We start from the raw sequence: 12,741 nt of genomic DNA on the forward strand, positions 1-12,741 counted from the left end.
TCAGTGCCCTCCAAGCATTAACTGGTGCATTTAACAATTAATTGGCCTTCGGAGATACAGAGGCTGGTGATGTCCTCATGAGAATCTTAGCACTGTGGCTTCAGTTTTGTTCAGTTGTCTGAAGGTTTCCTGAGTGCAACTGCGCTGAGAGTGTAGTGCCTTGGAGTCGCTTATCCCATGTGTTAAGTATCTCTGTGACGGGGCAAGCCACCTCACCCCGGTTCAAGCCCTTCTTCGCAAAGCTGACGTGATCACTTGTGACCGAAGTAACTCCCTTTCCCTTCCTTGTGCCACGGATTTTCCACCTTTGGGGTTGGTGAGGGGAGCCATCTTCCTCTTGCTCGGGCAGCTTCTACGAAAGGACGTTTGCACAGATGCAGCCGACTTGAAAGTGAAGGAGGGTGGCATTTTAGAAATGAAGGTCACCGAAAGAGCAGATCCGGGATTGATGGTGTCCTCTGGCTTGAGACTTCCCTTCGCTTTCTTCCTTTGGGAGACTTCTCCCTGCTTTTCTCTCCCACATCCCTACCATTTCCCTCTAAATGAGTTAGTACCAGGGAAATCGTGTTCTCTAGAGCCAGCCTGAAGTTTGAATGTTCAGAACCAAACTGTAGTTGCTCATAGTGTTGATGTTCTGTTGAAAGTACCTGTTGGACATGAACCCTAAGAAGAACCTCTTGATATGCACGATTTGATCTTTCTGTGGGTGGTGGTGTTCTTTGCATGCTTTTAAGTTTTTCGGTGTTGTTATTTGCCTGTTTTTACTCCTTTGAGTTTCTCGTCTGTGTATCAGGGACCCCAGGAGTTAGGTCTTAGGATAGCTGTTTTGTATAGCTTTTCCAAATTCATCCGCCACATTCGTTTTGTTTCCTCCCTCTAGTATCTCCAGATGAAATGGCCACTGCTTGATGTCCAGGCGGGGACCCTCCAGAGCAGACAAGCCCTCAAGGATGCCCGCTCTCCGTCACCGGCACACATTGTGGTAAGTGACCTTACAAAGGCGGTTCCTTCCTTTCTTGGGGGGTGGGGGGGTGGGCGGAGATGAAGAAAATATTCTTTTGTTGATAGCAAGTCTTGTTTATCACTTTTTCTTTCTTTAAAATATATATATATTTGGAATATTCTTGGATATGGTTTATATCTAGAAGGTATTTGTTTTCTGCTATTGGACCTTAGTGATTGTTACCTACTTGGAAAATTTCCATGTCTTCCCACCACCCCTTTCTCCTGGTGTTGGGTTAGTCTAGCCTCGTGGTCTCTAGCTAATGGGACACTGCCACCATGGTTTGGAGGAGACTGGAAATGGTGCCATAGCAGCTTACAAAAATACAATCTCCAAATCCTTTCCTGAAAGACTCATTTAGCGGAGGTGAGTTGCAGAGGAGGGAATTAGAAAATGCAAAAGGGAAGCTTTGGATTTGACACTTTCCAGTCCCCCCCACCCCCATCCCCCAATTTGTCTTAATTGTTGGAAAGTAGTAACATTCTACGTTAATATCAGTAGAATTTTATCCGGGCTGATTGATTGTAAACGGAGAGTAGAAATGAATTTGGACGGGCTTAAGTTCAAATTAATCCATACATCCATGGCTTTGAAAGCCTGTGGGTTTAACATAGGAAACATTTGTTTCTAGTAGTGAGAGACTATAACATAAAACGTGTGTCTACATATATTTTTAATGTACTTTCAGATTTTGTAGGCTCTGAAAGTGGAATTTATAAATTAACCTCTTGAGAAGATGGCTCAGCCTTCTTAGAATATTCTCTTCCATATATTTATATCATGAGCTGGACTTCATAGTTTTGAAATAATTAATGGAAGACACATTTTTTATAATGAATCTATGACAGGTAGAATTATGCAAAGCATGAAATAATTCATGTATTTTTTATTTGAGTACCACAAAATGCTACCCATTAATATATTTTGCCTCTCTGTTACTTGTAATTTCTAAAAATGGCAAAATGATTTTCTTAAGTAGAAAAACCTCAAGATGCATTGTGTCAAACTTCAGGCTAACTGTCTCCTTACTTTGTAGCTTGCTATAATAGAGTATATATTATTTAATGAATTATGCCTCTGTTATATGAATATTAGATACATATGTATGTGTGTGTATGTATTACAAAGTGATTTATTTCCGTTAAGCCACGTCTTGAGTCATCGTTTGTGAAAATGTTCTACAAATTCTTATGTTATAAATGAGGCACATAGAAAAGGTTGACATTTTTCCAGAAGCTTTTCCCTTCCTCCCACCCCGCAGTAAAGTGGATGCTCATAATTACATACGCTCCTACAATGTCAAGGTTTCAGGGCCGGAAGTGACCTTAGATCATCTCGGCCCAACCTGCTCTCAGAAAAGGAAACAGGCCCAGAGATGCCCTAAGTGAATTGCCCAACGTCACACGCTGAGTTAGTGGCCAGAGCGAGGACTGGACCCGGTCCTCCGCTCCTTTTCCGGGGCCTGGTGGCCTGTTCTTTACTAAGGGAGAGTAACTTTCTGTGGCTGGTTCTCTTTTGCGGACGGTCAGGCGGGGTCATTATCAGGGACAGCCTGGTAGGTGTGAGGGCGTTGTTGGTGTGGGGCTCCGACTGATGCGGGTTTGTCCGAGGAGAGTGAATGCTGTATAAACAACATTTTAACAATGTACAAAGATTTGCGATAGTTGCAGTGTCCTAGAGGGTAAAATGAGGAAGCCTGTCCTTTTCACGCTTCCTGCCCCCCCCCCCCCCGCGTTTCCCATTGTGCGTCTAGCCTTTGAAATGTATTTCTCTGCCTTTTTTTTTTTTAAAGCTATAGAGAAAGGACATTATCTTTAGAATCACTTGGAGGCTTTTTTTTTTTTTTTTCCTTTGCTCTCCGAGTGGAGAGAAGGTGCCATTCTTAGAAGTGGTTCAGGGTGGACACAGCCCCTCGCGGGTGTGGACGGAGGTCGTGGGCCCACACTGGTGAGCATCGCCCGAGTGTGAATGGGGGCTGATCTGTTTAGAGAAAGCTGCCCCTACTGCCTCCCCAGCCGTCCCACGTGGACGGTGTCACAAGGTAGACCCTAAGCGCTAATTTTCATCTTTCGAAATGGACAGGCTGAGGAGAGGCAAAGACGTTTTGTCCAGAGCCAGTGTGGGTTTTGGCAAGGGGAACGCGGCGGGACTTGGATCCCTCTATCCCCCGCTGTCTTAGGAGGTGTGTTTTCCACGGCCACCGCTTTGGGCCCCCACCACGCTTCGCATGGAGCCCCTTGCCCCAAGGAGCCAAGGAGCAACTTCTGTGTTTTCTGCTCTGCTTCTGGGGACCCTGGGGAGTGGCCCGGGGCAGGGCGGGGGGGTGGGGGGGGTGGCGCAGGGGTTCTGGGCTGTGAAAGCAGGGTGGGCTCTGGCAGCGGGACAGAGGAGAGAAAGGACTCAAGCTGGGATAAAAGGAAACCAAATTTGTGAAATACTTAATGCTGTGGCAACTGAATGGTGTCTGTGGTTATATGAATTAGCCTTGTAATTCTGCATTTCTGTAATCTTCACCTGAGAGGAAGGGGTAATGGGGAGGGGGGGGGGTTGGTGGAGGGAGCCGGGCAGGTAGAGGAGGGCTGTGGTTGTTGGCCTCTTCATCCGCCCAGTGGTCTCATGCAGCTTTTGGGATAGAGGAATCCTGCACCTTGGGACCAGAAATGAATGATCTGCCTTTTCACTGGACAGCAGTGGGTCGACCAGAAAACCAGTTTGGCCGGCACGGTGTATCTGTATTTATAAAGGGAGCCTTCTGGATTCCGGCTAATGTATCATTTGGGTCTCTGGTTTGAGTTCAGTTCAGCTCTGCCAGTGAATGGCGAACTCTCCTCCAGACCCGGGGCTCTTCCTCACATTTTTGTTATTTGTTCTTTTAAAATCAAACGTTGTCACATCCCACTGTTTCATCAGACATGTTTCAAAATAATTGTCTAAGGATTGCTGCCTAGTTTCTCCGAAATTCGGGTTTATTGTAATTTCTGGGCCAGGTTATTTCATAATTATTTCTAATGTTTTCCCTTGAAACCAGAGAAGTGCTCAGTGTTTGTTAGTGATCATTAGAGACTCTCACTATCACCAGTTGCTGAGAAAATAACCGCCGAGCACCCATCTGGGGTGGAATTTTCACAGAGGAGTTTAAAGCTTTTTGTCAAAATGTTTTAAACTGGATTTTCTTTTTTTTCATGTGGTATGTGGGTTACCGAATTATAAAAAATAAATGTGTAGAATAAATATTCCTAATTAGTGGAATTGGGTTGGTCAAATAATATTTAAATTAAGAAGCAAGCCCCACAAATTTTAGTGCCTATAAACCGATAACTGCATCTTATGTATTATAATCCAGCGGTTCCTCATCTGTGCTCAGAAGACAGAGGAAATTATTCCCCAAGGATGCTGTATTGAGTTGGGTTTTGGTGGGGGGGGGCGCGGTGGGGGCGGGAGGTTAGCCAAAAAATAGCAATTTACACAAGAGGTCCACGTCTCCCTTCCCCTTCTTCCCTCCCCATACAGCTGAGAAGTTCAGGTTCCGGGACCCTCCCCTCTTCCTGGCCTCCCCAGGCCCATGCATTATCTGATTCACGTAACTAGTTCATATTTCATCCTCTCTGGCGTTTTTAAATTCGTATTTTTAATTCTTTGCTTCGGCCAAGCATCCGGGTTGTGCTAAGCGTGGCGGTGTTTGAGTCTTGGCCGACCCGCCTCCAGCGCCCCGTAAGCTGTGGGAGGGCAGCCGCTCCCCAGACACCAGCCCCGGTGTCTTTGCTATACAAAGACTTTCATTTAACTGCCTTTGTACGCGGCAAAAAAAGGTTCTGTACCCCAAATGGTGGTATTTTGGTATAGTATGTATCTTACGAGATGGCAGAAGGCTTCAAAAGTTCCCACCATGGTATGGTATCTTGGGGGTTTCCTTTTGAAGTCCATGTGGAGTTTCACCGTGGGGTGAATTTCTAGTCATTCTTGGTCTTGTGCGTTTTGTTGTGTAATGAGCACTGAGGTGTGGGCTAAGAAAGCAGTCTGTGTCCCGAGGAGCAAAGCCTGCCAGACTGTGGTGCTGTACTTTGTTGTTGTTGTTATTGCTTAAATGCTGAAAGAGTTCAGAAAACTTAGGAAATACAGCGTGATGAGAGAGCTTCAGGCAGGGTCTCTGCTTGCCTGTGTCAAGCATTTTCCAGTTAGCTCAGAGGGCATGGTGAAACTCTCGCTTTTTTGTGTCTGAGGAGTTTGGGGGTGTGGGGACACCTCCTCATGGTTAATAAGAAAAACCACGTTGAGAACATCCTGTTGGGTATTAAATACATGTGGGTGTTTTGATGGGTTATTTGGCTTGGGCTCTGCCCTCACCTGCTCTCCTGGGCGATTGTTGGCAGTTGGCGTATGCTGGGAGGTTCTGTGCTAGATGCTGAGGCCCAGCAAAACCGTCTCAGCCCCTACCTTGCCAGGTGCCAGCCTGGGGCGGCGTATAGGTGCTGTGACAGGTGTGATGGGGAGATGGGATTTCTTCCACTGACTGAGAAGTTAGTGACGTTACAGGCTGGGCCGGCCCCCTGAGAAAATGACATCTAAAATGAGATGCGAAGGGGGTGCCTGGGTGGCTCAGTCGGTTAAGCGTCTGACTTCGGCTCCAGTCACCATCTCACGGTTTGTGAGTTCGAGCCCCGCGTCGGGCTCTGTGCCGACAGCTCAGAGCCTGGAGCCTGCTTTGGATTCTGTGTCTCCCTCTCTCTCTGCTCCTCCCCTGCTCGCGCTCTGTCTCTCTCAAAAGTAAACAATAACAAAAATAAATAAAACGAAAGGTGAAGGATCAATTAGAGTTAGCCAGGTAAGGGTGTGAGAGAAGGAGAGGGTGGGAGATGGGACAGCATTCCAGGCAGAAGGAAAACCACGTATGAAGTTCCTAAAGGGACAATTCTTTAGCTGTGAGAGAAATTTAAAGCCAGCTACAGTGGCTGTAGGTCCTGAGGGACGAGGGAGAATGGCCTGGGGGAGGATATGGTGCGAATTGGGTGTTTGATTCTAACCACCGTGGGGAGATCCGTGAGGGCTTTGGCTTGTGTTAAAATTGCCGTCCGTGGGGATAATGGTTGAAGTTGACAGATTGGGAGGGAACATCAGCAGAATTTGCCGACAGATTACACGTCGGTATTGAGGGAGAAGGAAGGGTCAAAGGTAGGTGGGTGGGATTGCCAAGTTTGGGGAAGAAGCGTTGTATTTTTATTTTATGTTTCATTTTTATTTTTTTTAATCCCAGTTTTATCGAGATGTAAGTGACCTAATACATTTATAAGTTTCAGGTGTACAGTGTGTTGATTTGAAATACTTCTGTACTGTAACATGATTACCGTCCTAGGGTTCTCTGATACCCCTAAGCATGTCCTATAATTACCATTTCTTTTTTGCTGTGAGAACACGTAAGGTCTGTTCTCTAGGCAACTCAAGTATATAATTATAATTGCCATGCTGTACATTAGATCCCCAGAACTGACTCATTTTGTAACTGGAAGTTTGTACCCTTTGACCAACATCTCCCCAGTAACCACCGTCTCACTCCGTTGCTGAGTTTCAGCTGTTTTTAGATTCCACGTACAGATGATATCGTGAAGTATTTGCCTTTCTCTCTCTGACTTATGTCACTTAGCATAATAATGTTCACGGTCCATCCGTGTTGTCTCATGGCAGGATCTCCTACGTACTTATGGCCGAATAATATTCCATTGTGTATATATACACCACTTTTTAAAATCCATTTATCTGTTGATGGACACTTATGTCGTTTCAGTGCCTTGGCTATTGTCAATAATGCTACAGTGAACCTGGGAGTGCAAAGACCTCTTCGAGGTCCTGTTTTTCACTTCCTTTGGATAGAAACCCAGAAGAAGCTCTGCTGGGTCACACGGTAGTTCTATCTTTAGATTTTTTTTGCGGAATCTCCATACTGTTTTCCACAGTAGCTGTACCAGGTGATGTTCCCACCAACAGCACACGGGGTGTCCCTTTCTCCACATCCTCACTAACGCTTGTTGTCTCTTGTCTTTTGATAATAGCCATTCTGACAGGTGTGAGGTGGTATCTCCTTACGCGTTTCCCTGATGATTAGGGATGTTGAACGCATTTCCATGTACCTGTTGGTGTAGTTCATTTACCTCCTTTGGGAAAATGTCTTCAGTTCAAGTTGTCTTTTTAGAGAAATTCAGTTATTAGGTTTCATGACCCCCAAAGCACTATGGCAGTATGAAATGCGGACAATCCAAACTTTTACTTAGTCCCTTCAGAATAATGTCGACAGTCTGTTAAATTTCAGCTTGTTTGGAATATATTTAGGGTAGGGTAGAGAATTTTCCCTTTCCTTCTTCCAAATTTGGATAAGTAGCTTTTATTGGTCTTTCTCTTGGTCTTTTTTATTTGTAATGTTTTTAAGCTTATTTATTTATTTTGAGAGGGACAGAGACGGTGTGAATGGGGGAGGGGCGGAGAGAGAGGGAAAGAGAGAATCCCAAGCAGGTTCTGCGTTGCCAGCTCAGAGCCCGACGCAGGGGTTGAACTCATAAAACCATGAGATCGTGACCTGAGCGAAAACCCAAGAGAGTCATACGCTTAACCGACTGAGCCCCTCAGGTCCGCCCCCCCACCCGGTAAATGGTCTTGCATTTACCATCGATTCATTCACGGACTGTGTGGGGGAAAAAGTGTTCTAGACGCTGGGAGAAAGTGGAGTCGATGATGAAGGATCATAAGAATAATAGCAAATAAGCCAGTAACACTTTCTGCGTGCCAGGCATTGTTCTAGGTGCTCTCCTAATGCTCTGTTGCCCCTGTTTCACGGAGGAGGAAGTAGGCCCAGGGCGGTTAAGTGTTCGCCCGGGTGTGGGAGTCAGGATGTGAGACAGGACAGCCAGAACATTGCCATCGTCTTAACCCCTGACCACAACGACGCCGGGGAAAGATGAATAACAGGCACAGTGGGGCCTGCCCAGTGCTGCGGGTGGGGAACTCCATGAGCTGGATGGGGTGGGCCTGTCTCAAGGAGAATCCACCCGTGCCCCTGGACAGTGGGACACGAGGTTGGCGAGGGTTTTGCTTCTGGGTGTCCTTGAGGTACTGCAAAGGTGAGTACTGACAAATTGTGGGCAGGGGGGGCCACGCCGCCGTGGCCCAGGTGAATTTTGGGTGATTTGAGGGCGTGAACCTATGCGGGCTTCCTAAGAGCTTTTTCCCCACCCACCGTCTCCACTCCCTTCGCTATTCACTACGTTTACACTTTCCCCTTGTTTTGTCTTTTTCCCCATTTATGTATGACTCAGCCAGACTTTCTAGAATACTTGGCATGTGTTTCCTAGCGGGAGCTGACTCAGAGCTTTCCCATTTCACGGACGGAACTGTGGTGAGGGTGCGTATTTTGTCTGAGGATATAAAGCGAGCCTGTGAGCACAGCAGAAATACGATTATTCTTGGAAGGAGGGCTGTGCGTGTTTAATATGAAGAAGCAGGCTGCTGGGTTATCTTTTTTTTTCCCCCCTGGGAAAAAGCGGTGGATAGATCAGTCATGCTCTGAAGAGAAAGTGGAGTCATTCGGCCAAAGGAGCCTAGAGTTAAAAGTCTGAGCTTCCTTCTCTCCTTCCAGAAAATACTCTCTGATGAGGAATTCTGAAGCTCTTGAGGTTTGAGTTGCTGGTGTGGCAGCTGACCGCCGCGGTGATGGAAAGTATTCTACCAAGGAGGATTGTGTTGTGCAAGCTTGGTCGTATCCCTTTCAGATTAGAATCACAGAAGGTTTCACAACCTTATGTCACATGTCCTGTCACCCACTGCTGTCCCTTTAATCACTGTCCAGAAGTGGCCTGTTCGCCGTTTAATATTTATATTTGTTTTCAACATTCTCAAGCTTATAGCACTCAATATTTGCAGCCTTGTATTTATTGAAAAGGAAAATTGCTGTAATGAAAAGCACCTCCCCATGTCATTAAAATTCGTAAGGATTTTAAATGATCACGTAGCAGCCCATAATATGCCTATGCACACATTTGCTTAATCAATGGCACATTGTTGGGCCTTTAGAGTATCTTACGCCTTTGTTTCTACTATTCTAAATAATCCTGTGATGAACATCTATGCACGTAAATCTTTGTGCTTTCGTCCCCCACCCCCTCTCCTTTATTATTTCTTAGGATAGAGTCTTAGAAAGACAGGTAAAAGAGAATAAAATTAAAAATTTTTTTTCTTGATATATAGGCACAAATATTTTTCTGAAAGGTTTCAATTTTTACAATCATCAGCATGTATGAAACATTTACCAAGATCAGAATGATTTTCTTTTTAATGTTTGTTTATTTTTGAGAGAGATAGCAGGGGAGGGGCAGAGAGAGAGAGAGAGGGAGAGAAAGGATCTGAAGCAGGCTCTATCTATGCTGATAACAGAGAGCCTGATGCAGGGCTTGAACTCCCTAACCGTGAGCTCATGTCCTGAGCTGAAGTCAGACGCTTAACCAACTGAACCATCCAGTCACCCCAACCATGATCAGAAGGATTTTTTTTTTTAATTTATTTTTATTTTTTGTTTTTGACAGAGAGAGAGAGCACAAGCAGGGAAGGAGCAGAGAGAGAGGGAGACAGAGTCCGAAGCAGGCTCCAGGCTCTGAGCTGTCAGCACAGAGACTGATGTGGGGCTTGAATCCACGAACTGTGAGATTATGACCTGAGCTGAAGTGGGATGCTTAACAGACTGAACCACCCAGGTGCCCCCTCTGGGGAATTTAACAAAAGAAAAAGTTTGGGCTTTCCCGGAAAAATGTTGCTAAAAATGTTTCTCGTACTCTGCTTTGCTCCAGAAAAGAGACCCACCTAGCCCATCCACTTTGGATTTTCCAAGATCTTTACGCTTTCAAAACAGGCAAACAAAATGATAGCTTCTTAAGTAGTTGGAGGTTTTAAAGTCAGCTGATACTATCATGGTTTTATAGGATTACATATACTCACTTTTGATAACTTACAGTGTAACCCTTTAGATATACTGTACTAGTTCCCTGAATATATACAGCACATTTAGGGCTATTTTAGAGGTCTTGGAGTATACTTTCATAACCTCAAATAAGTCTACAGTTTTTTGTTTTTAGTTTTAGTTTTGATATCTTTTTTTAATGGCATATTATTGGGCACATAGTTACTAAGTATTTGATGCTATGTGTGGACTCAGGACTATGATTCGGAGCACCTGACTGGCTCAGTCAGTAGAGCATCTGACTCTTGATCTTGGGGATGTGAGTTTGAGCCCCATGTTGGGTGGAGAGATTACTTAAAATCTTTAAGGTTTTTAAAAAAATCTTTCTAAGTTTATTTTGAGCGAGACAGAGACAATGTGAATAGGGGAGGGGTGGAGAGGGAGGGAAAGAGAGCATCCCAAGCAAGCTTTACACTGTCAGAGCTGAGGCCCACGCGGGGCTTGAACTCACAAAACTGTGAGAACATGACCTGAACCAAAACCGAGAGTCGGATGCCTAACCGACTGAGCCACCCAGGCGCCCCGAAAATAAAATCTTTGAAAACAAACGCAAAAAGGGAATACGATTCTGGATTATGTTTCTGGGAAAACATATCTACTTGTCAAAGATGTTATTTATTGCCGTGTTTAAGATCACTGTGAGTGCGGGGAAGGCTGCAGCCTCCAATCAGCCTTGACCATTTCTCAACACTGCGTCTTGTGCTTGGGGGAAAAGTCTTTGGCAGCTCTGGGCTAGCATTTCCTGACATTTGTCTCGCTGAGTGTTAATAAGGTTACTGGAAAAAAGGATCCCCTCCTAAAATAGGCTTAGGGAAGCACTGGTTATGCAAAGTCAACCCGCTTCTTTAGGGCAGGATCTGGAGTCATTTGGAGGCTTAGACACTCAGGGGGCAGTGCTTAAAGCTTGCCCGACTCCACGATGCCTCTCAGCATCTTCAGGGAAGAGACTGGAGCAGACCCTGGAACATTGTTCTAGTTTCGGCACCTGCTCTGTTTACCAAGTGTGGGAGCCTGTTTTAAATCAACACGGATCTACTTAGAGCTCAACAGCCTATGTTTATCTTTCCAGTAAATAAAACAAAAGTATTCACTTGGCATCCATCCCGTCCTGCTGGTCACTTCTTGCCTTGCTGATTAACTCTACGTATGGGGCTTGTTTCACCAACCAGATTGTAAGTTTCTTGAAGCCAGGGAGCCCACAGTTTCTTTTTTTTTGCCTGTGGTCCTTCCCCCCGCCACCCCACTCCCGTTTACGGTGGTGCTTCATTAAGGAAGCAGAAAACCAGTTTCTGGTGAGGGACAGGATTGATTTAGTCTTGGACAAGTGTGACTTCGTTGTTACCTTAGAGTGTTCAGTATCATCCTGGTTGGTAGAGAGCTTGGCCACGTGGGTACTTTCTACCTAATATAGTAGCATGTTTTGGAGAAGCATAATTTTGGGTTATGACATTGTGCACGGTTTGCTAGTAACCTGATAATCCACCCTTATACATTCCAGCTTGCAACGGAGTGTGTTGAATCGCCACGGCGGTGTTTATGTGGAACATGGTTGACACAAAAGCTCCAGAAGGTCAGGCTTGTAGGGTTTCTGTCTCTTTCCAGTCTTGGTTTAAACTGACTGTTCCTTCGAAATCTTGGCGCAGGGTGCCTGAACTTTTTAAGAGAGTGCCCAGTTGGGAAATCCAGAGCTTGATTACTTATTACAGGAAATGGGTATTTTCAGCAACCATGCTGTGTGGGGCGTATGGAGCGATTTTGTGATTGGCTTGTCAGTGGCTTGCAGGTCAGATTTTCGTCTCTTTTAATAAATTAATATGGAGGGAGAAAACACTTGGATTGCAGAATTGGCCCATGGAGTGTACTGGGGACTAAGTAAGGAGGGATGCTAGAAGGGTCTGGCTTGGGAAGTTTATTGTTAGCCTCATTTTCCATACAAGAACGTGAAAGGCCAAGTGGGTTAGCGGAGTTGCCCACGATTCCATGGGCAGGAGTGGCCATATGCAGACAATGAATCCAGGTCCTTGCGTAGGCCCCATGCTGTCCCCTGAGTGGCAGATTCAACCTCCATTTAGATGTCAAATAGACACCAGAAGATTAGCATGTAATTCTTTATTTCCACCCCCACCCCACCATCACACCTGTCGCTCTCAAGTTCAACATCGCAGTAAAGATTAACAGCATCCGCCAATTGCATAGGCCCCACGCCATGGAATTCATCATCGACTCCTCTTTTGCTTTCACGCTCCACATTCAGTCCGTTGGTCTGTCCTGTGGGTTCATAATCCATCTGCATATTGTATCAGCTCTGTCCTCAAAATACTGTGAAATCTTTTTTTTTTTTACCACCTCCACCATCACCACGATTGCCACCCTCTCTCCCTTGGATGTTGCTGGAGTGTCTGCCCTGGCCTCCTCACTTCCCATCTTTGTAACTTTCCCTCTTCTATCCTTGGTACCTGGGCTTCATTCCCATATTTGAGACGGCCTTTTAAATCCTGGAACAGGTCATATCCCATACCTCTACTGAGAACCTGGAGGATACATTTTGCCTTTTGAAAGGGGCCCAGCACAGCTGTGAGCGGGCACTGGGCACCTGTCGGTTGGAAGGTGGGACTTTGAGATTCAAGGACTCAGAATGGAGAGGGTCTAAAGCAGGCACCGGGCATGCTCAGAGTATTGTGTTGGTTGGAGGCGAGAAGGCCAGGGGGCAATAGGAGGACACATAGTCTGAGGGAGCCTCCTT

The 12,741-nt window shown here is 45.7% G+C and overlaps 1 protein-coding gene across 15 annotated transcripts in view; it reads left to right on the forward strand.

The window, feature by feature from the left end:
* Positions 1 to 12,741, forward strand: part of TCF7L2 (transcription factor 7 like 2) — a 176,059-nt gene that overhangs the window by 77,507 nt on the left and 85,811 nt on the right. For all 15 annotated transcript variants that reach the window (XM_049645770.1, XM_049645771.1, XM_049645774.1 and 12 more), the window contains exon 4: positions 881 to 982. In XM_049645770.1, the coding sequence (XP_049501727.1) occupies positions 881 to 982 (102 nt within the window). The remainder of the gene's footprint in view (positions 1 to 880; positions 983 to 12,741) is intronic.

This window comes from Panthera uncia, chromosome D2, assembly GCF_023721935.1.
Source record: "Panthera uncia isolate 11264 chromosome D2, Puncia_PCG_1.0, whole genome shotgun sequence".
NCBI lineage: Eukaryota > Metazoa > Chordata > Mammalia > Carnivora > Felidae > Panthera > Panthera uncia.